Here is a 24,958-nt window from a genome sequence, read left to right as displayed (position 1 = left end):
GGAATTTAAAGCTGCTATAAATGGGCAGCTGGAGATTCCTCTGTGTAGCGGACTCTCTCAGTGGTGTAAAGCTTGCACAGCTCTCCCCCTGCTGTGTATGAGGAATTCAGGAGCAGACACGGGAGCTGAGAGAAGACAAAATGGAGGTATTAGAGGATTTTGTACTCTGATGCCCTTGGGCTGCTGGAACAATCCCTTATGCTATAGCTAGCATGACCCCCTGGTAGCCCCAGGACTCAGCTCACACTCAGAACAACTGAGAATTAAGTGCTTAGTATTTCAGTACTCTCTATCCAACTGTAATTTTACATTTAAAATTCAATGTGAATGAAATATACACAGCAGTTCGATCACTACAGGGTGCTTATGCTTTTCTAATGCAAGTGAGTTTTATCTTGAAACGCTCCTGAATATAATAAGTCATTCTTCTGCCTAGTCAGACTGAATAAGTGTTTGTGCTATGGAACAGATGTTGGGAGTATTTCTGCATTTAGTTCAACTGGCTAGTGGACAAGTTACATACTGAGACAGACAAAAACGTATAACAATTAGCTGACTTTTACAAATTTTTCATATGCACAAGCTGTTTCATCTTGTACCTGAATCTTGGTTTTGCCATTTCTTCAAAAAAAATTGTTATCGAAGGCATAACATTCTCAGTATGGGCGCTATGCAGACCCAAGAAGCCTATAGCAAATTTAATTGTAAGCAGGGTATGAAGATTCCCTTTCCCCTTTAATAAAAGTTTTATTTCGTTATACAGGCCATGTCTACACTACAAAGTTAAGTCGACTTTATGTAAATCAGCATCGAGCCTCCGATTTAAGCAAGTCAAGCTTGCATGTCCACACTATGCTCGTTGTGTCGGCAGAGTGCATCCTCACCAGCAGGACTTGCATTGACACACGGAGCACTGCACTGTGGGTAGCTATCCCACAGTGCACATAGCTGAGTAGAATTTTGGGTTGGGCTTGCAATGCCTTATGGGACCAAAACATTGACGTGGGTGGTTGTGGGAACATGGCGCTAGCCTCCCATGATGCACTTATGTCCCTCCCTCCCTGAAATCAACAGCAAACAAACCAAGCCTTTCTTGCAAGCCTGGATCACCCACGCGGACAACATAGCACGAGAAGCCTGAACCCCGCCTAGCTGTACACTGTTGTTGTGAGCATTACAAACACCTCATGCCTTATCCTGAAGTATTTACACAGCCGCCACAGGAGTCGCCACATGGAACAATGTGATGCCACGCAAGCATCCCCGCTGGAAGACACAGAGCGGAGCAATTTGCAGTTGTTGGCGACAGTCATGCATCACCTTGACATTGTTGAGCGCTGTTTCTGGGCCCAGGAAACAAGCACTGACCGGTGGGACCGCATTGTTATGCAGCTATGGATGACGAGCAGTGGCTGCAGAACTTTCGAATGCATAAGGCCACTTTCCAGGAACTGTGTGAAGAGCTTTCCCCAGCCTTGAAGCGCAGCAATACTAAAATGAGAGCTGCTCTGACAGTGGAAAAGCAAGTGGTGATAGCTCTGTGGAAGCTTGCAACGCCAGACTGCTACCTGTCAGTGGGGCATCAGTTTGGAGTGGGTAAATCTACCGTGGGATCTGTTGTGATCCAAGTTTGCAGGGCCATTAACAGACTTCTTCTAAGAAGGGTAGTGACTCTGGGCAACGTGACGACATAGTGGATGGTTTTGCTGCGATAGGGTTCCCTAACTGTGGTGGGGCGATAGATGGAATGCATATCCCTATCTTGGCACCCGACCACCTTGCCAAAGAGTACATAAGCCCAAAGGGGTACTTGTCAATGGTGTTGCAAGCTCTGATGGCTCACCGGGGCATCACTGTGACATCACTGACATCAACATGGGATGGTCAGGAAAGGTGCATGACACATGCATCTTTAGGAACAAAGGACTCTTCAGAAAGTTGCAAGCAGGGACTTCCTTTCCAGACTGCAAAATAACCATTGGTGATGTTGAAATGCCAATCGTGATCCTGGGAGACCCAGCCTACCCCCTTGCTCTCATGGCTCATGAAGCCATACACTAGCAGCCTGTACAGCAGTAAGGATCGATCCAACCATAGGCTGAGCAAGTGCAGAATGGTGGTGGAATGTGCCTTTGGACATTTAAAAGGTCACTGGTGTTGTTTGCTTACTAGGTTTGACCTCAGTGAAAGCAATATCCCCACTGTTATTGCTGCCTGCTGTGTGCTCCATAATTTCTGTGAAACAAAGGGAGAAAAGTTTCTGCTGGGGTGGGGGGTTGAGGCAGATTGCCTGGCAGCCAATTTTGAGCAGCCAGACACCAGGGCAATAAGAAGAGCACATCAAGGGGCTCTGCGTCCCCGTGAGGCTTTGAAAACCAGTTTCAGCAACGACCCACAGTAATGTGACACTTATCTGTGTTGTTCCTTACCAACTGTCCCCTCCATTGTATTTCTCCCCTGTAAACTCCAACCCCACCAACCACTGTGTGTTGAATGAATAAAGATTTTTTTCTCCTCAATGAATAAAGAACCTTTTCTCCTCAATCTGTTTTATTAGGCACACAAACACACAGAAACAGCAGAAAAAGGAAGATAACCTGGGGCAAAAGGGCTGATAACACCATGGGGGGAGAAACAAGGAAAGTTTGCTTACAGATGCACTGCAATAACAATCAAAGGTGTGGGAATGGGCATCTTCTGGTCCTTGTACCCTCCCCTCGTGTTGAGTGCAAGGGATACCAAACTCCCCTCCCCCCATCTACCCTCCTCACCCTCTGCTTCATAGGATGTTTGGGGGAGGAGGATGCAGAACTGTGTGATGATGACAGCAGGTTCAGCATAGGCTGCAGAGGGATTCTAGCATCCAGCTGCCTTTCTCGAATCTCAACCAGACGCCTCAACATGTCTGATTGCTCCTTCATAATCCACAGCATCTCTTCCTGCATGGCATGCTCTTGTTCCCTGCATGCTCTTCTGTCTTTCCTGTCCACTGTTCTTGTGCAGGTTCTCGGACAGTGTAATCCTCCATGTTCTGAGCTCCGTCTTATCACTCTCGTAGGTGCGCATTAACTCATTGAACATGTCCTCCCGAGTCTTTTTTCCCCGCCTTCTAATCTGGGAAAGTCACTGTCCTGGTGTGAAGGATGCGCCAACAGATAAAGTTTCAGCTGTAAGGAATGCAAAGCACAAGGTTAGCATTGACGGTGCATACATTGTTTCTGGTGCAAGGTTAATTTTTTTAAATAAAAAAACACCCCTCAATACACTTCACTGCAAGCCACAACATAATGACAACCGCTGGCTATTGCGAGAGTTGGTTTGCTGCTCCAGCCATGGTGAGTAAGGCCACGGGGCATGAGCAAGAGGTCTTGTGCTGCTGCTTTTGTGAAGACATCCTTGGGATCACAAGTTGTAACTTGAGAAAAGCCCCCTTTCCCCTAGCAACCTGGATGGTGCTTGAGGACAGGCACCAGTGTAAAGCCCCCCAAATAGTTTGTTTTTTTACAAAAGCAGCACCAGGCTGGGGGCGGGGGGGAGGGAGACAAACAGGAAGCTCCCCCCCCCCTTTTTTTTTTCAATGCTGCTTGCAATACGTGGTGATCCCTTCCAACCACAACCACAGCATGTTTGAGAAAGCGTGGTTGTGTGACCCAGATTTCACCAAATGTGGGGGTGGATTACTTGTTGGCGGTTTAAGAGATAGCATTGAAAACTTCCTCCCGTTTCTCCTAGGTGACCCTATGCGATATCACTCTCCTGAGGGTAATAGAGGTGGCAAGGGAGCAGATGCTGCAAGTGTCTGGGTACACACCTGGTCTTTATGCTACAATGCTGTGTGCTGCAATGATGCCATCAGAGTTAATACTGGAGTGGCGTAGGAAAGTGTCCTACTGTGGTGGACAAAATAAGGCAGCCCTTCCCAGAAACCTTCTGCAAAGGACTACAGAGTACCTCCATGAAAGCTTCCTAGAGATCTCCATGGAGGATTCCCAGGCCATCCCCATGCACATAAACAGTCTTTTTTGGAGAGCACCCTCTGTGTAGCTAGAGTGGCCACCAATACCCACTACACCTACTTTTTTGTTCAGCTTAAACATAAAAAATAATAACATGTAATTCCTACAATTTGATTGGAAATGTGAACTCACCAGAGGTGCATTACGCTCCACCGCCAACTGGTCCTGTGAAGGGATGGACTCCAGGGTTAAAAACAGTTCTTGGATGTCGGGGAGAATGGATCCTCCACTTGCCTGACTCACATTCTCCTCCTTCTTCTCCTCATCAACAATGTCCTTGTTGTTGCCTGAGGTCGCCCAGGACTCCTGGGAGGTATCCACGGAGCGTTCTAGGGTAGTGGTAGGGTTGCTGCTGAGAATCGGATGCAGCTCCTCATAAAAGTAGCATGTCTGTGGGGCAGAACCAAAACAACTGTTTGCCTCCCTTGTCTTCTGGTACACTTGTCTTCTGGTGTAGCCATCTATGCCCCATGCAATATTGGCATGCATGTCAGCATTTCTTCTGTTGGACTGGAGCTCTGGCTGCACAAACTCTTCTCCCCACACAGCAATAAGATCCACCACGTCCTGTATACTCCATGCTGGAGCGTGTTTCTGGCCTTGAGTCTCCATGATCAGCTGTGCTGGTGAGCTCTCCATGCTGATCAAACAGAAAATGAAAATTCAAAAGTTTCCAGGGCTTTAACAGGGCTGTTTCCTGTGTATCTGACTGACATGCAGTAGATTTGAAAGTGCTCTCCAGAGAGGTCACAGTGGAGTATGGGACGCCTCCTGGAGGCCAATTCATTAAAATTACACAACTCAATGTCTACATTATCCCCATGTCGACTCGTGGATGTCGAAGCAAGTGCTATGCCTCTCGCAGAGGTGGAGTACAGAAGTCAACTTTATAGGGCACTTAGGTAGGCAGAAAGGACTCGGTAGTGTAGATGCATACATTATTAGATCTACTTAACGTGGGTTATGTTTGTAGCATCGACCAGGCCTCAGTTCTTACAAGGGGGAAGTATTGCCTCTTAGAGGCACCTAGGGATGTTGATTAGTTTTCTGAGATCACTGGGTGGGGGCTCCAGCCAGTTCTGTTTGTACTGTTAAGAGAAATCCCTAGATATTGAGCCCAGCCCTTGTTGTTGCTGTCTCCATGTGGCAGAAGGGTTACATTCTGGGGTGCTCCTCCAGGAATCTGGGTGAGTGCCCGTCGCAAGCACATCTTGAGAAAACCATTTCTCAAACCATTGATTTCAGAAATCACAATCATGATTCAAAAGAATGTAACCATAAGAAAACAACCACCATAGAGTATGTTGGGCAGTGTCCTTTGCCTCAGTTTCTGACTAGCAAATGTCCCTTTAACACAACACTCTCCTTTTCCTCTGCAGCACCCCACTCATGGTTGGTTGTCCTCGGTTAGCAAAGACCCAGAGTTCATTGGTGTGTTCACATGGGCTCACCTAGCACCCCAAAAAGGGAGGGGCACATGAGCAATGCCTCCACTGCTGCTGCTGCCTCTGCTACTGGAAACTATTGAAGCACTTTGAGGAGAGGAAAGTGATCAGGAACAATCAGCATAGATTCACCAAGGGGAAGTCATGCCTGACTAACTTAATTGCCTTCTATGATGAGATAACTGGCTCTGTGGATGAGGGGAAAGCAGTGGATGTGTTATTCCTTGACTTTAGCAAAGCTTTTGATATGGTCTCCCACAGTATTCTTGCCAGCAAGTTAAAGAAATATGGGCTGGATAAATGGACTGTAAGGTGGATAAAAAGCTGGCTAGATCATCAGGCTCAACAGATAGTGATCAATAGCTCCATGTCTAGTTTGCAGCTGGTATCAAGCGGAGTGCCCCAAGGGTCGGTCCTCGGGCCGGTTTTGTTCAATATCTTCATTAATGATCTGGAGGATGGCGTGGACTGCACCCTCAGCAAGTTTGCAGATGAACTAAACTGGGAGGAGTGATAGATATGCTGGAAGGTAGGGATAGGATACAGAGGGACCTAGACAAATTGCAGGATTGGGCCAAAAGAAATCTGATGAGGTTCAACAAGGACAAGTGCAGAGTCCTGCACTTAGGACGGAAGAATCCCATGCACTGCTACAGACTAGGGACTGAGTGGCTAGGCAGCAGTTATGCAGAAAAGGACCTAGGGGTTACACTGGACGAGAAGCTGGATATGAGTCAACAGTGTGCCCTTGTTGCCATGAAGGCTAATGGCATTTTTAGGCTGTATAAATAGGAGCATTGCCAGTAGATCGAGGGACCCTCTATTCAGGATTGGTGGGGCTTCATCTGGAGTACTGTGTCCAGTTTTGGGCCCCACACTACAAGAAGGATGTGGAAAAATTGGAAAGAGTCCAGTGGAGGGCAACAAAAATGATTAGGGGGATGGAGCACATGACTTATGAGGAGAGACTGAGGGAACTGGGATTATTTAGTCTGCAGACGAGAAGAATTAGGGGGGATTTAATAGCTGCTTTCAACTACCTGAAAGGGGGTTCTAAAGAGGATGGATCTAGACTGTTCTCAGTGGTGGCAGATGACAGAACAAGGAGCAATGGTCTCAAGTTGCAGTGGGGGAGGTTTAAGTTGGATATTAGGAAAACCTTTTTCACTGGGAGGGTGGTGAAGCACTGGAATGGGTTACCTAGGGAGGTGGTGGAATCTCCTTCCTTATAGGTTTTTAAGGCCCGGCTTGACAAAGCCCTGGCTGGGATGACTTAGTTGGGAATTGGTCCTGCTTTGAGCAGGGGGTTGGACTAGATGACCTCCTGAGGTCCCTTCCAACCCTGATATTCTATGATTCACTGCTGCTGCTATCTCTGCTGCACTTGCTGCTGTATGTTGCCGCTGTTTGCCACTGCTGCTGCCAGTGGCGGCTCGCTGCAACCTCTGCTGCTTTCTCTGCCACCACTCAGCTGTGCCACTGTCATTACCACTGCTGCTACTTCGCTGACCTTGCGTTCTGAGGTTCCAGCACTTAGCACAGCTCTTAGTAGTGATTTCAGCTCTTAGTTATTACAACCTCTCTGCTGCTGCCTCAGTCTTTCACTGAAACACTGACGCCACACCAGGTCTAAGGTGTAACCCCTGGACTTGCGACTCACTGATTTCAGCTCCACTAATCACTGAACAGAAACAAGGAGTCTCTATTGAGTCCTATGAGCCATGTCTTTAAACACTGGAAAGGGGAGGATCAAATACTGTCTAGGATTCTTTAGGCACATTCCAGAGCATCAGGTAGGAACACCGGTCCCCATCCTCCGTCATTTTCACTGTGATTTGGCCTCCCATTGTGCTGCATAGCAAGTGAGGTTCAGTAGGGTGACCCCCTCAATCAGGGCATGCTAAATTCGGCTGCCCTTTAGTCATACAATAAGGATAATAACATTTCATTACCCCTGTATTCAATACCAAAGTGAATTGTAACACAACATCGGCCAAAATTGATCACTTTGGCAATGCAGTTCTCTCTGCTGAACACCTCGGCAGACTAGGTGTGTCCAAGCAAATACAGTCTGCTCCTGAAGTCTTTTCCCCCAGTTCATTACTAGATGTCAGGGGCGAGCTCATTCAGACCCCGCTTACATAAGCAAACGCTGACTAAAGAAGAGGGACAAGGTCCAACTGGCATGCCAACTGCTGAAGCTAATATTCTGTAACTGCAAGATATCTTTGTACCGCAGGGTCTTTCCATCACATTAAAAAACAAAAACAAAATAAATCAAAACACACAGACACACACTTCACTGGAAGCATAAATAAAAAAACTGACAAAACTTCATTAGCAAAATTAAACAACAGAGTCCCTTCTCAAACTAGCAATATACCCTCCCAAACAAAAACTCTCATATACACAAACATGCCACACACTCAGATTAAAAACATGAGTGAATAGATTAGTTGTACACTGTGTCCTGTACATCAGCAGTCTTGGGCTTGAATTAGGGCTGCCAATTTGGGTTGGACTTACTCCTGGAAGTTTCATCACATGACATAATCTTTAATTAAAGATTAATCTTTAATTCCTTGGATAGCTCAGCAAGGAGAGAGTTCCAGACTGAAGAATACCCTCCCTCAACCTGGGGAGCCAGACATTTCCCTCATATCCTGTCCCCAACTTCTCCAATACAACAATAGCAGGAGGGATAGCAAAAAGTTCCCCTGCACTTTCCATTTCTTCATCCTAGAGAATCACAAGAGGCCAGGTAGCTCTGAAGATCACCTTCTTTCCCCTCTAACCCAGAAAGGGAGTGAGACAATAGGAGAAGAAAGGAGAAATAATAGGATGCTAGGAGAGGAAGACATGGGGAGTCCTGAGGTAAGGGAGACAGATGTGACTGAGTGGTTCAGAGGGAAAGGGGGAGAAAGATAGGGAATGGGCCATAGGAGACTGAGAGATTCTGATTCCTGTGAGGAGAATAGAAAGACTGTCTTAGAACCAGGGAAGACAGGTGTGACGGGTTGGATCACAGAAACCCCCTTGGGAGCTGCCACCTGATGTACCAAGACTACCCCTGCTTCTGTTTTCCCTGCCAGCTCAGGACTCCAGCACCCTGTCTTGCTGAGCCAGACACTCCCGTCTGCTCCAACACAGACCCAGGGTCTGAATAACTTGCCCCAAAGCTGCAAGTTTACCTGAAAACAGCTCACAGAAGTGTGCTTGTCTTTAGCACTCAGATGCCCAACTCCCAATGGGGTCTAAACCCAAATAAATCCGTTTTACCCTGTATAAAGCTTATGCAGAGTAAACTCATAAATTGTTCGCCCTCTATAACACTGATAGAGAGATATGCACAGTTGTTTGCTCCCTCAGGTATTAATACATACTCTGAGTTAATTAATAAGGAAAAAAGTGATTTTATTAAATACAGAAAATAGGATTTAAGTGTTTCCAAGTAGTAACAGACAGAACAAAGTAAGTCACCAAGCAAAATAAAATAAAATGCGCAAATCTATGTCTAATCAAACTGAACACAGATAATCTCACCCTCAGCGATGCTTCAGTAAGTTTTTTCTCAGACTGGACACCTTCCAGGCCTGGGCACAATTCTTTCCCCGGGTACAGCTCTTGTTCCAGCTCAGGTGATAGCTAGGGGATTCTTCATGATGGCTTCTCTCTTTGTTCTCTTCCACCCCTTTATATATCTTTTGCATAAGGCAGGAACCCTTTGTCCCTCTGGGTTTCCCCCCCCCACACTGGAAAAGCACCAGGTTAAAGGTGGATTCCAGGTCAGGTGACATGATCACATGTCACTGCAAGACTTCATTACCCACTTGCCAACACACACATAGACAGGAAGACTCACAGGTAAACACAGCCATCTGCAGATAATGGTCCTGGTTAATGGGAGTCATCAAGATTCCAAACCACTATTAATGACCCACACTTTGCATAATTACAATAGGCCCTCAGAGTTATATTTCATATTTCTAGTTTTAGATACAAGAGAGGTACATTTATACAAATAGGATGATCACACTCAGTAGATTATCAGCTTTGTAATTCATAGATTCATAGATTCATAGATTCTAGGACTGGAAGGGACCTCGAGAGGTCATCGAGTCCAGTCCCCTGCCCGCATGGCAGGACTAAATACTGTCTAGACCATCCCTGATAGACATTTATCTAACCTACTCTTAAATATCTCCAGAGATGGAGATTCCACAATCTCCCTAGGCAATTTATTCCAGTGTTTAACCACCCTGACAGTTAGGAACTTTTTCCTAATGTCCAACCTAGACCTCCCTTGCTGCAGTTTAAGCCCATTGCTTCTTGTTCTATCCTCAGAGGCTAAGGTGAACAAGTTTTCTCCCTCCTCCTTATGACACCCTTTTAGATACCTGAAAACTGCTATCATGTCCCCTCTCAGTCTTCTCTTTTCCAAACTAAACAAACCCAATTCTTTCAGCCTTGCTTCATAGGTCATGTTCTCAAGACCTTTAATCATTCTTGTTGCTCTTCTCTGGACCCTTTCCAATTTCTCCACATCTTTCTTGAAATGCGGTGCCCAGAACTGGACACAATACTCCAGCTGAGGCCTAACCAGAGCAGAGTAGAGCGGAAGAATGACTTCTCGTGTCTTGCTCACAACACACCTGTTAATACATCCCAGAATCACGTTTGCTTTTTTTGCAACAGCATCACACTGTTGACTCATATTTAGCTTGTGGTCCACTATAACCCCTAGATCCCTTTCTGCCGTACTCCTTCCTAGACAGTCTCTTCCCATTCTGTATGTGTGAAACTGATTTTTTCTTCCTAAGTGGAGCACTTTGCATTTGTCTTTGTTAAACTTCATCCTGTTTAACTCAGACCATTTCTCCAATTTGTCCAGATCATTTTGAATTATGACCCTGTCCTCCAAAGCAGTTGCAATCCCTCCCAGTTTGGTATCATCTGCAAACTTAATAATCGTACTTTCTATACCAATATCTAAGTCGTTAATGAAGATATTGAACAGAGCCGGTCCCAAAACAGACCCCTGCGGAACCCCACTCGTTATGCCTTTCCAGCAGGATTGGGAACCATTAATAACAACTCTCTGAGTACGGTTATCCAGCCAGTTATGCACCCACCTTATAGTAGCCCCATCTAAATTGTATTTGCCTAGTTTGTCGATAAGAATATCGTGCGAGACCGTATCAAATGCCTTACTAAAGTCTAGGTATACCACATCCACAGCTTCTCCCTTATCCACAAGACTCGTTATCCTATCGAAGAAAGCTATCAGATTGGTTTGACATGATTTGTTCTTTACAAATCCATGCTGGCTGTTCCCTATCACCTTACCACCTTCCAAGTGTTTACAGATGATTTCCTTAATTACTTGCTCCATTATCTTCCCTGGCACAGAAGTTAAACTAACTGGTCTGTAGTTTCCTGGGTTGTTTTTATTTCCCTTTTTATAGATGGGCACTATATTTGCCCTTTTCCAGTCTTCTGGAATCTCTCCCGTCTCCCATGATTTTCCAAAGATAATAGCTAGAGGCTCAGATACCTCCTCTATTAGCTCCTTGAGTATTCTAGGATGCATTTCATCAGGCCCTGGTGACTTGCAGGCATCTAACTTTTCTAAGTGATTTTTAACTTGTTCTTTTTTTATTTTATCTGCTAAACCTACCCCTAATGATACCTTACAAGAGACCTTTTGCATGAAGCATATTCCAGTTACATTATATTCACTTATGTTTTTATAAAACTATTCCAGTTACATTCTTTTCATTTCTTATTATGTTGTCATAAAACCATATAGACTGCACAACGTCATAACAGGCTCACAATGTAATTTGCACTCAGGGGTTCAAAGACTCTTTTACTGGAAGGTCCCCAAAATCCTATTATCTAGCTGTGGAAGGGGCTAAAAATGAATTTGCTGTCTCTCTTTCAAGTCCTATGTTCAAGATTTGCCTTCAGTATATGTGCCTTTGGTGATGTCAGAGGGCTGCCTTGACGTAACAGGCTGTTTGGAGGCATGGCAGGGGCATGCCTAGTAGACCCACAGGTCAAAATCCTCTGCAGGGGGCACACAGGCACTGTGGATGGAACTGCAGTGTGAAGGCTGAAACAACAGCCGTGAAGCGACTCTAGTGACGCTCCGCAGCTTGGGTCAATTTAACTGCCAAACTTCTACAGAGACCACTTGCATAAAGCTGAGCACAGAGGTCAGGATCTAGTCCTAAAATCTTTGCTCCTGGTTATGTAAATATCCCAACTGAAGTTTGGCACACACTCAGGGCTGGCTCCAGGCACCAGCCGAACAAGCTCGTGATTGGGGCGGCAGATTCCAAGGGGCGGCATTCCGGCCGCCCTTTTTTTTTCCTTTTCTTTTTGGTTTGCCGCTCCGGCCGCCCTGTAGGGGGCAGTGGTGCGGAGGAGGGGAGCGCCCTGCAGCAAACTCGGCAGGGCAGCCCGCATCCTTCCCTCTCAGCCGACCGGAGCAGCGCAGAGCCCTCCCGGCAGGCAGCGCAGCGGGAGGGGCCGCGTTGTGAGTGCCCCGCTGAAGCCCTGACTGCCCCCCTTCTCTCTCTCCCCCCGCTCCCTCCCTCCCCCGCTAGACCGGGCGCGCACTCCGCTGCACGTCTGCAGCACAGGGAGTCCCCCTCCACCCTGGCTCCGGCCACCCTGCAGGGTTTTTTTTTTTTTTCTCCTCTGCCCCCCCCTCCCCCCCCCCCCGCAGTTTTGTTTTGTTTGTTTGTTTTTTGCTTGGGGCGGCAAAAAAGCCAGAGCCGGCCCTGCACATACTGCAGGTTCTCAGCGCTGACATTAATTTTCTTCTAAATTACTTGAAACAGGAGAAAATCAATTTGGCTGCTTTCTGGAAAAATTAAGACAGATACTTGATTGTTCCAAATGTTTTATTTCATTTTTCTCTAGCAAAAAAAGGTTCATGCAGAAATAAAAATTGCCAGCATTTAATCCTAGACACAATTAGTTTGTAGCCATAAATAAAAATTACATTTATATTTTTATATATTTATATTTAAAAGTAGCTAAAGTGTAAAGTAATATTTGTATAATTCATTATTAAGGAAGTGTATATGTGACTAAGAATTAGACTGGAGAAGCTATTAGGGCTCTCAGTATAAGGAATGATGTACTTGATAAGGCTATAACCCCCATCAAGTTGCAAAGTCAAACTGGAGGAATTTGTGTCACTGAGCTCCATGACAGAATAACAGTTTACAGGGATTAAAGTATTTATTACTGAGCACCTCGCTAAAACAACTCTTTCGGCCTCACCAGTTCCCTCTTCTGTACCTCAGCTCCCTCCTTCCCTCTAGGTGCAAAATTCTGCCTTTACCTGAGCAGCTCTTGAAGAGGAGGTGGAAGAAAGAGGAGAGCTGTGAGGAATCAAAGTTTATTTGCCAAAAATGCCACCCTGCAGCTGCTGGCGAGGATGGCTGAGAGGGCACCGCTACAATGCTGCCAGGTACTATTAACAAGGAGAAAGTGTGAATGTGACTAACAGTGACTGCTGCACAGGTACAAGGGGTCTTGGGGCTGGAGATGCCTCTTAACCAGCAGAAAATGTCCCCTTGGGTACATGGGATGTAGGGCAGTGCACCTGCTGAGTATAACATTCTGGGACACAGGTTGCAAGAAAGTCACTCCACAAAATAAGGGCCCCACTCTACAAACCTTTATTGATGTGAAGCTAATTAGACTACTGTAATGATAAAGGACCAATATTGTAAGGATTTGCAGTTGTACTGTAATACACTACATTACAACAAAACGTTGAAGAATAACAATGCTGTACACTTACATGTATAAAACTATTATAGATATCCATAAAACTAACACTAATTTTAGATTTTTAAAACAATTATTTTTACTTTCCAAAATTTGGGGTGCATTCAGCAAAATGTTCATGGAAACAAGGGACACAGGAAACTCAAAGTACAGACTCATCCGAAGAAGTGGGTGGTAGCCCACGAAAGCTTATGCTCTAATAAATTTGTTAGTCTCTAAGGTGCCACAAGTACTCCTGTTCTTTTTGCGGATACAGACTAACACGGCTGCTACTCTGAATACAGACTCAGTGTTAGCTTCCTGAAGCAGTTCTGCTCATATTACAGTTTTACCAATGTAAACCTGATCTGCAACGTTTCTATGTATTTCAACCCTGGACCTCTCTGAGGCCTAGAGATTGCCAATTATGGTCAATTGCGCCAAACCCTCTGGTGATTTAGGGACATGTAAAAAACCTACTAAGGTGCTGATTCTGCTTCCCTTACTCGCTGAGATCATTGTAAGTACTAATCCATGTGATTAAGTGAGGCAGAATCTTGACTGTAATGATAAGAATAAAGCAATCAACTAAGCCTCTACGGGTAAAAGGCAACTGCATTGATCTACTACATCCCAGCACATAATGGCCTACAGCCATACCATTTCATAAAATAAACAAGGTCAGGCCTGGTCAGTGTTCTGATAGGATATCTCCAAGGAAAACCCAAGTAATGCATTTAGTAGTGTAAGCAATTCTGCCAGCCATACTCCTCTCTCTGAATCATTACAGAACTAATTTCATAGCATGGTGCTAAAAGCACTGCGCTGTTAGAGACACTAACGTTTGAAGGAGACACAAACCAAAGTCCTTGCAACTTGTAATTATTTAAGATCCCAAGGCAATTTTCAAGAGAAGAGACGTGTTAATCCTGGTGATCTGGCCAAATTACAATCTGAGTAATTGCATTTAGCCTACCTAAAATTTCCCTTGTAGTTTCACCTGAAGAATTTATTCTCATTTCCTCCCCTTAAAGTTACATAGTTTTACTAGCATATAATTAGTGTAATATTTAAAATCAAAAGAGTAGTGTAACTGCTCTAAACTAACAGGAGAGAGCTCTCCTGTTGGCTTAATTACTCCAGCCCCCACAAGTAGTAGTAGATATTTTGGCAGGAAAAGCTCTCCCTCTGACATAGCGCTGTCCACACTGGCATTTAAATCAGCATAAGGTATGTTGCTCAAGGGGGTGGCTAATTCACATCCTTGAGTGACATAACTTATGTTGACTTAAACTGTAAAGTAGCAAAGCATTGACAAAAAAGCCCATGTAAGGACCAACTTGATAGACTATAAAGTAATCTAACAGCCAGTCTTATGCACTTCCACTGATATCAGACATCTCCACTAAGATGTTAATGAAATAATTGCATTCTAGCAGAGCTTCTCATGTACTGTATTTGTACTGGGGTTATATCATAATAAGACCTGCTATTTAATAGACTTCCACTGAGATAGACCAGTTTAAATGATCTCTTCTTCCTACATTACTGTACAACTGCACAAAATTAAACCACAGAACACTGTGGCAAAAGAACTCTGAGAAAAGAATATAGCCTTCAATGTACAAATACAGGGATTCCAGTCCCATTAGTAATAATGAGAATTACACAGTTCAATCTCCAGTTTGAAAAAATATCACCACCCAAGAGTCTGACTTATGTCCACAAAAGCAAGAAATGTGAAATGTCAACCATTCCCATCCTCCATTATGCAGAAGGGTTGGAGGACACATAGAACATTTCAACCTTTATTCCACAATGTCTCCCTTTTGTGGGACTAACTCATACCGTGAGTGTCCAGCAGGTTTCGCTACTTTAATAGTAAAGGGCTACTATTTCAGCAGCTTGTTGCCACTATACTACACTAGGCTGTTTTCTTCTCGGCTGTTTTTTTCCTCTCCACTGGATTTAGTGATTAAAAAGTAATAGGACTTACAGTTTACTGTGACTTTTACTTTTTTCACGTCTGGGACTGAGGCATCATTTTCTGCACTGCATTCATATTCCCCAGCCTGGTCTCTTGTAATTCCATAGATGTCCAGATATTGTCCATTTTCAAATGGTTTTGCTGAAATGAAAAGAGAGCGAGAGAGAATAACTTAGAGAAAGTTTAAATGGAGGTGCATGAAGCATCATTCAGGTATAACAACAAACTCATGATTTTCTTCTGGATATTGCTGACAAAATTATTCCAAATAAAACTGGGCAATTATTATAGCCGTTGTTCTCCTACGTACAGAAAACAATTCTAAGGAAAGAGAAAGTTTAACAAGTGATACTTTAACAACTACTTCCCAGGAAGGGGTATACACATGTTCTTTATAATTGATTAGAGTTTCCTAATCTCAACATACATCAGATAAACTCAATTGCAAAATGAGCATAGATCTAACAAGCTTCTAGCACTGTAGATGAAATTCACCAATATGGTTCCGTATATATTGACTTTTATAAAATATAACATGCTGCTTTGACTGGGAAACTGACACATTTTATATATTTTTAATGGGAAAAAATCATTTTGACTAAAGCTTCTGAATCAAAATATTTTATTAACGTAGACATCCAGTATATTCTAGCTCATCCAGAAATCTGTATACACTATCGTAGATGCCTGCTTTCAAAAATCAAGAACTAGAACAAATAAAAAGATAACTGAGCAATGGAATAGCCAATATCTCTCTACTGAGGAGTGTTTATATTGTGCTAAATTCTTTATTCAATCTTCCTTCAGGCAAAATCCCTTTGATCCCTGTGAAAAACGGATTTAGTAAGAGCTAAGTCAAAACTGAGCAAAGACATCTGGGTCGGCCCATTACATAGTAAGCAAAAATGGTATCATAATTAACAGTAATGGCCACATATTTATTTGATACAAAATAAGTTCAGAAAACAACTCAGATATGCGTATACATCACTTGTTGTGGAAGCAGTTATGAATGAGTTATTTATTCTGAAGAAGGACAGTTTATGGCTCAAAGGACGAACTGGCTGTCAGGAAGCATGGGTCAGCTGACAGTACTGTTGCAGACCTAAGTTGTGACCTTGAGCAAGTTGCCACAACTCTCTGAACCTCAATTTCCCCAACACTGCACAGAAGTGTTTCCAGGTTTATTGTAAGCACTTTGAGATCCTTAGAAGGAAAGTTCATTTTTCTGTCCTTTGAGCAGTTCTCAATAGACTAAAGAACAAATAAAATACCTTTAAATTCTGCACAAAGTTATAAACATTCACAACAGAACATAAAATAAATTGAAAAACATTAATGAAACCTTACTAAAATGCACAACAGTGGTTATAATAAATCACACCTTGGAATATACATGCTTAAAAAGGGGGAGGAATTGCTGGAAGTTGCTATCCACACTGTGACAACACAGATAAGATTTGGTCAACTGTTAAGAACCTTGCAAACAATGTACAGAGCAATGGTAAAATCTTCAAATAGTTAGTTGTGTTAGAAATTCACTCCATGTAGAGGATGAGTACAAGGCCTGTTCATTGCTTAAGTTCCACTTAACCCTTATTTTGAGGATGTAATTGGTATATAGGCCTCATGCAGGTTCTCTACACAGGAGTTTCTATACTTATCAAGCTATTACTCACTAACAGGTCCCAGATACTCCAACTCTTTCACAGGAGAAAAAAAGACGGAAAACACCAGTTCCAAAAAGTAGGAATGATAAAACTGCAATGGAAAAAATATGAATTGAACTGAACAGTAATAAAATCTAGTGAAATAATTTATAGGATACAGTAAATTGCAACAGGATGGTTTTTCCCCATGTTGTTCATAAGAGATAAATTATGAAAAGTAATCTTCCACAAAAGAACCAGCTGTTACTCGTCATATGGTTTGCTGCTGTTATGTGCCACTGTTGCCAGGTTGAATCAATTTATTGGAAAATTTTATTTAATATCACTATGAACAGAAACATATGTTGTTGTTCTATACTGCATAAAACATATATTTGCTTGTATGTACTATCACCTACTTGAATGTGCTGTACGGTGTATGCTGTTGAGGCACTGTATGAGAACACTGTATCACAGACACTAATTTTGGCTTAAGAAAACTATTTCAGTGAATAAACCAAGGAACACTTTGCAGATTAATCTTTCAAAGTGCATACATTTGGCATATAAGGTTGCATTTCGGAAATTGTAAAATCTCATTGTGGCTTGTGGTGGAGTACGAAATCCACAGGTGACAGGGCTGCATCACAGACTCTCTATGGATTCTATTCCAGTTTAGTGGCTGGAGGAGCAGCCACAGCTCCTTTATGCCCTCTCTGTGGGCTCTGGGGTAATTGGATCTAGATAGTTAAGCATATATTAGCTTCTCTTCCCACAAGGGCTAGACTGGCTTTCTGTAAAAGGGGTGATGCGAGTGCTTTATGCAGGTTCTCTGTGTTTAGAAGAATTTTACCCTATATTAGAGAAGTGAAAGTAGAAGACATGTCATATGGGACAACCTCATCCAACCCAAACAATCAACAATCCACATAGACACAGCAGGATATCAATAACCAACACCACACTGTGAACAGACATCCCCGTCAGCGCCTCCAAACCCTCCTGGTAATCATACGTCTCACAGAGTTCACTGGAGTAACGTATAAAAATATGTTTACGATTGTTTCTTCCTTTATTTCCAGTGCAACACAGTGCAACAGCAGCTAGATGGAGGCCCACCTCTGCTCCCTGGTCAGCCTTTTATACAGCTTGTTTTTAAACGTGGGTTCTCCAGTTGGTGAGCTAATTACCTCCTTAGCTCATCAGGCTCTCTACAGATGTAAGTGATTCATTCTACCCTTCCCAACTCAATCAAGCTACTTAACTCCTTCCTATTCTAACTGCACTCGGTGTCCTGGGTGATCTAAGGGTACGTCTACACAGCGTTAGAAGGCCTGAGGCGCAGCCGCAGTTAGCCTGGGTCAGCTGACTCAGGCACACAGGGGTTGAGCTGAGGGGCTAAAAATTGCCATGTAGACATTCAGGCTCAGGCTGGATCCCAAGCTTTCAGACCCTCTACCCTTGCAGGATAGCCACGTTCAGCAATTCCTCTCCACTTTTAAGCAATTTTTCAGCCCCAGAGCTTGAGTCAGCTGACCTGGGCCAAAAACAAGTTTGTAATCCCTGTGTAGACATATCCTAAGTGACCAGGGTGCTGGCCTGCAAAGGGCTCTATTTGTAACTGCTTACAGCACTCTGTCACCCTCACAAAAAGAGAAGGATACACAATCCACCCTCACTCCTCTTTGCGGGAAGTTACATCATAAAAGATTTAAAATGTGATAATGTATCTCCTACAGAGGACTGTTCACAATCCTAATCCTTAGCTCTAGGAGCACTTAAAGCAAGAACTGAGTGACAGGGATGAAAAAAGTTTCAATGGGATCAGAGGTGTACGTTACAAAATATTATGGGAAGCACTGGGTACAAAGTCCAAAAAGGGTTCAGTGAAAGGCTTCCAGTTCTCCAGGAACTTATGGAATTTATTCAGTTACACAGAGAAGACCCTATCAAATTTCACATCTCAGAGGGCAATGCTCCAGTGAATCATATATGGAATGTTAGTATTTTTCTATTCATCCAAAAGGATCTACTCCAGTTTGTGAAAGACTCTTTATTTTCCCAAGTTTGTATGATAATCCTGCATCTAAAAGCACATTGTATAGGGGCCACTCGCTTTTTGTTTAAAGATCATGTTGCAACATGAAGGAAATCAACTGACAAAAGCTGGGTGAGTATTATTCCAATTTTACAAAGGAAACTGAGATACAGAGAGGTGAAGTGACTTGCTCACAGTTACAAAGCAAGTAAGTGGTGGATATGGGAACAGAAATCAAAGCTGAAATCCTTGTCTCACTGACATTAGTGGAGTTTTTCTAATGATGTCAGTGGGATCAGGATTTCAACCCAAGTGTCTTGATCATCTACTCTAACCACTAGACCACACTGCTTCCCTGGAAATAACTTTCCATACACTCTACCCGTGCATACTAAAAATAATCACACTACTCAGTTTAGGTAAGTCATCCCACCTTGTAATTATCTACACAAAAGTAGGCTAAGTCTGTGATAGCTAAATTTATGAGATAACAATTACATGGGAAGCTGTCAATAGGAAAGCACACAATCTGTTTATAACACTGAGAAAACAATGCATAAAACACTACAAAAGTATACAATACTGTATGTCAAAAATCCTTTTAAAATTATGAGATTAAAAACTCTCCAACCTAAATTTCTCTGGGGATTGGATCAATCATGAAATTTGGAGACAGGTTTTGTCTAATCTTGGGGGTAATTAATGCCTTTTTCAATTCTGATTACCAACATCAATTTGGAAAGAAGACAATAAGTGAAGTGTAGTGTCTTGCAAATCCATAAAATAGATATTCAGGATTAGACTCACTGGCCACTAACTAGCACTCCTCACTAGAAACCCAAGGTTGTTTCTTTAAATGCATAAACATAAGGAAATTCCCCAACTTCCTCTCTCCTATCTCTAGCCTTCTTAACCATTCCTTGATTGTAACTGCGCTTGTGGCATTTACTTTGCAATCTGAATGTGATAATACTCAGCCTCAGCAGAGGTCAATATCACTGCCACTCCATATTGACAGAAGTGACAGGTTTATGTATTCGGCACAACTCTGCTACCACACAAACAACATTAGTTCCCAGATCTGGTAAGCAGTCATCAGTCCAGTTGAAAATTATCAACAGAAACAATATCTGCAGGGAAAGTGAATGTGTAAATAAGTATTGACAAAAGACTGCTTCTTGGTACTGTTAGGGAGAAAGGGTGCTGAATAACAAATTGCTACTGCTCTAACTCATCACAACTACTATGTAGAAAACTTGGGTTAGGGTTGCATGGTACCCATGTGGAAGATGGCTGCCTAGTCCCAGACCGCCTCACTCCCGCCTATTAATTAATCTCTAATAATTACTTTCCTAACAAACTGGCAATAAGTTTCTGACATAAAAGTTTAAATTAAACCCCTGGATAAACTTCAAACTGTTGAATATGAATTCCAATAAAAAATGAGAGGCAACAAAAGACCTAAGTTTGAATCACCTAAGCAGCTTAAGGGAGAGTTTGCAAGGCTACAGCAGAACCTAGCCCAGATATTACAGCACTGAAAAATTCCTCACAGGCTGACTAGATTCAACCTCAAAAGATATTCATGGACTCTCTAAACATGTAAAATCCTGAATGTCTCACTTGGAAAATAAGCTAAAAAAACCTGCCATTGAAACTGCCTCCTTCAAGATTAGATTAGACAAACGGGAAGAAAAACAAGATGACTTAGAAAACAGATCTCGAAGAAAGAACCTTCATCTCTGGGGCATTGCTGAGGGTCTAGAGGAGAAGGATATTATCAGCTTTCTTCAGAAGCTGATCCCTGACATACTTAAATTGGACCCCCCAAATTCCCCCATTAGACATTGAAAGAGCTCATTGAATACCTGGTAATAGAAGGCAGGAGTCTAAGCCCAGACCCATCATCTTCAAACTGCTGAAGTTCAACGTTAAAGTAATGTTAATGAATGTTGTCAGAAAAACTGAAACCACAAAATTTCTCCTTTTCCTCACTTCTCAGCTGAACTTAACAAAAAGAGGGCTGCATTCAATGGCATAATGCATATTCTGAGGGGGACCAATGTCAGACATAGCATCAAGTACCCATCCACCTTCGCTATGGATTTAGAAGACTCCAGAGGGCATTTGGCAAAACCTCCTCTGAAGCTTTCCAGATACTTCAGAGACTCAGACTGAGGCCAGGTTTGGCCATCATAAAAGCATACCTCAACAAGTTTAAAAATCAGTTTGTTTTCCTACGATTCTATGTAGATATGGTAATATTCACTTACATAATCTTCCCACTCCTAGAAGATAACCAGCTAGGTTGAACTTTTCTTTGATCTCCTTTGGGACTGAACAATAACAACAACTGAATAGCACTGCAATGCATAAAGCAACAGTTTAACACTAAGCTGGGATTTACAGCACCATCTACTGACTGAAGGATTATCTGCACTTAGCTTCACAATTTATACTGCTAACTAGACAGAATCTCTTGAAGAGCTCTGCCTCTGATGGGTCATGTTATGGTAAGCACACACCCCTTGGAACAGTAAATATTCCTGACATGTAAAGTAGAGTATAACCTAAACCTTAAATAGTATTAGTTATTCAATTTGTGCATACTATGGGCATTTGACATACTATGAACATGAATTTTTTATATTGTTGTATTTTTCATATTTAGATTTGGTACTAGTTTATATTTGATTTACCAAATCAACTATAAATTTACAAGTGATGAGCCTGTGTATATCTATATATGTTTATGTATGTATACATAAAAACTTCTGTAGGTAGAAATATATTATACATGTTTTTGAATACCCAATGGTATTTACGGGGTAATATTTGACTTCAAATATATTTGCATGTAGAAATGTTTAAACTATTAGTAGATAATACAGGGAGGGGAAGATGGAACTGAAGCCATCAGGATCTGAACATGCCCACACTGGCTTGTCTGTTAATTTTTTGTGTTCTGTTACAAATATACTTTGGAAGACACATGATATTATTTAACTATAGATCTTTTTGTATACCCGACTCCCTTAGAGGCTCAACTGAAGGCATAAATTCATTCAAAACTAATCAGTATCTAATATGTATAATACAGACCATATCCTAGAGATTTTACAATATTAATGGGGAAATATGTATCTTTAGAATAAGGTTATATGTCTTAATATACAATTTAAAACTTTGCATTAATTTTCTTGGAGTATGTTCCTGGAATATGAGGGGACTTAATCAACCTTCCAAAAGAACTAAAATCCTGAAACACCTCAGATCAAAAAAGTTCCAAGTAGCTTTATTGCAGGAAACTCATCTAGCATAAATAGATGTCAAAGGAATCAAGATGATGTAGATAGATGTTGAGTTTCATCCATCATTAAATTCTAAGAGCAGAGGCACATACATCTTATTTCATAAAAGAATAACTTCTCAATATATACAGTCTTGGTCTGATCCTGAGAGAAGATACATTCTTTCTGAAGGCTGTTTCAACTTAAACAAGTTAATTCTAGGAAGCATTTACAAACCAAGTGGAGGTAATTCTGAATTTTTCAAAGACATTGCAGACATTCTTTCTAATAAAAAAAAAAGACATTCCTGCATTACTGAGAGGCGATTGGAATACTATAGTAGACAGATATCTGGACAAATCCAATTACTTGAGACCAATCTCTCAAAGCACAATAGGCCAACCCTCATTACAGTAGAACCTCCGAGTTACGAATGCCTTGGGAATGGAGGTTGTTCGTAACTCTGAAATGTTCATAACTCTGAACAAAATGTTTTGGTTATTCTTTCAAAAGTTTACAACTGAACATTGACTCAACAGCTTCAAAACTTTACTATGCAGAAGAAAATGCTGCTTTTAACCATCTTAATTTAAATGAAACAATCACAGAAACAGTTTCCTTACCTTGTCAATATTTTTTTTAAACTTTCCCTTTTTTTTTTTTTTAGTAGTTTACATTTAACACAGTACTGTACTGTATTTGTTTCCCCTCCCCTCCCCTCCCCACCCCCCGGCTGCTGCCTGATTGTGTACTTCCAGTTCTAAATGAGGTGTGTGGTTGACTGGTCAGTTCATAACTCTGAGGTTCTACTATATTAATGAATGAATTTGATTTAAAATATATATGAAGACTGAAACACCGCAAGAAGCATGACTATACATATTTCTCTACAGTACATTTATCTTACTCCAGAACTGACTTTTTTCTTGTGTCTTCAGAACTAATTCCAGCATGCCTAGAAGCAGCTACTGATAATTATCAGTATTATAATATATCAATTTCAGATCATGCTCCCATTATATTTACCTTAGAAACTGGTTACACGTCATTGAAATCTTCAAGGTGGAAGCTGAACACATTGTTATTAAAAGATGCAAAGTTTTGTCCCATAGTCAATTCAGTCATCTCTAACTCCACACACACACACAAAAAGCACTCAATTACCTCAGATATCATCTTCTGGGAAGCTCTGAGAGCTACCGTAAGGGTGAATGCAAAAAGCATGCCTCCCAAAAGAAGAATGAAAGACTCAATACTAGACTCTCTGGACAAGGAAATAGATGAGTTGCAGAGAATGCACATAACTGACCAAAATAATGAAAACATCCTATGTTCTCTATTCAATGACAAATATAAATATAATGAATGCTTATCCAGCCAAGTTGAATTGGCACTCAACAGGATCTAAGAAAGATATTATGAATGGGGAGATAAAGCAGGTAAACTTCTTGCCCAGAGACTTAAGATGGAACAGGCCCATGACAGCATTTCTTCCTTATTACAAGAAGATGGGGATGGGGGGAGCCATCCTTAAACCAGTAGATATAAATAATCAATTTAAACAGTTCAATAAAGATTGATATAAATCAGACAACCAATTTGACTCTAATAAATTTGACCCTTTCATTGAAGGCCTGCCTTTTAATACCCTATCTTCAGAACAAGTGTTGTTCATGGACAAAGCGATCACAACACAAGAGATCAAACAGACTATACAAATATGAATTCTGGCAAGGTCCCTAGGATGGATGGCTTTCCAGCAAATTTCTACAGAACATTTTATAATCAGCTATCTAATATTCTTTCAAAGGTCTTCACTGAAACATTCCAAAAAGGAACCATGTCTCATCACATGAGAACTGATTTAATTATTTTAATATTAAAGAAGAATAAAGAGTGTTGCAACTGTGGCAACTTTCACCCAGTGTCAATATTGAACACAGATTGCAAAATAATTGCAAAAATTTTAGTGACATGACTGAACACCATTATCCCATCAATTATACACACAGATCAGGTTGGTTTCATTAAAGGAACATCGGGTTCTGAAAATCACTCACTTGATCCAGCAAGCTCAGATGTCAGATGTTCCCTCCATAGCTTCATCTCTAGATGCAGAGAAAGCCTTTGATAGGGTTGAAAGGCCTTATCTAATGGCTGTCCTAACAAATGGATTTGGACCAATATTCCTGAATGGGGTCAATGTATTATACAACTCTCACATTGTTTATTATCAGCTAAAACAATTATTTCTCCATTTCAGCTAGATACAACAAAGAGGGATACAACGGGGCTTTCCCCTCTTGCCCCTCCTTTTTAATGTTTCTCTTGAACCACTGGCAATGTACATTCATCAGCACTAGCCACTGAAGGTTTGACTTTAAACGGGAAAGAATACAAAATCAGTTTACATGCTGATGACATTTTTATACTATTGAAGAACCCATCCTCATGAATCACATCATTATTGAATGTAGTTGATATTTTTGGAAAGATCTTGGATTTTCACTTTAAGTGGAATAAGTCACAAGCATTGGATATATCCAAAAGACCAGATCCTTCTCAGGTTCAGCATTTTCCACTTCAAATATGCAAGGAAATAACTTATTTAGGAAATTTGTCCTAATATTCCCAATATTGTTTCTATAAATATGGGTTCTATATTAAAAGAAATTTCCAAGGATGTATATAGATGGCATCTCCTCCCTCTATCCATACTGGGGAGAATAGAAATAGCCAAAACGA

At 41.9% G+C, this 24,958-nt stretch overlaps 1 protein-coding gene across 1 annotated transcript in view; it reads right to left on the bottom strand.

Moving 5' to 3' along the window:
- LOC113407226 (neuronal growth regulator 1) overlaps positions 1–24,958 on the bottom strand; it is a 616,762-nt gene that overhangs the window by 176,548 nt on the left and 415,256 nt on the right. Inside the window, exon 4 of the mRNA XM_026655455.1 lies at positions 15,246–15,377. Coding sequence (XP_026511240.1) covers positions 15,246–15,377 — 132 coding nt within the window. The remainder of the gene's footprint in view (positions 1–15,245; positions 15,378–24,958) is intronic.

The sequence above is a fragment of the Terrapene carolina genome, unplaced genomic scaffold, assembly GCF_002925995.2.
Source record: "Terrapene carolina triunguis isolate 2854851 unplaced genomic scaffold, T_m_triunguis-2.0 Scaffold210, whole genome shotgun sequence".
In the NCBI taxonomy this organism is placed as follows: Eukaryota; Metazoa; Chordata; order Testudines; family Emydidae; genus Terrapene; species Terrapene triunguis.
Note: the sequence above shows the minus strand (reverse complement) of the source record. Positions and strands in the feature narration are given on the sequence as shown.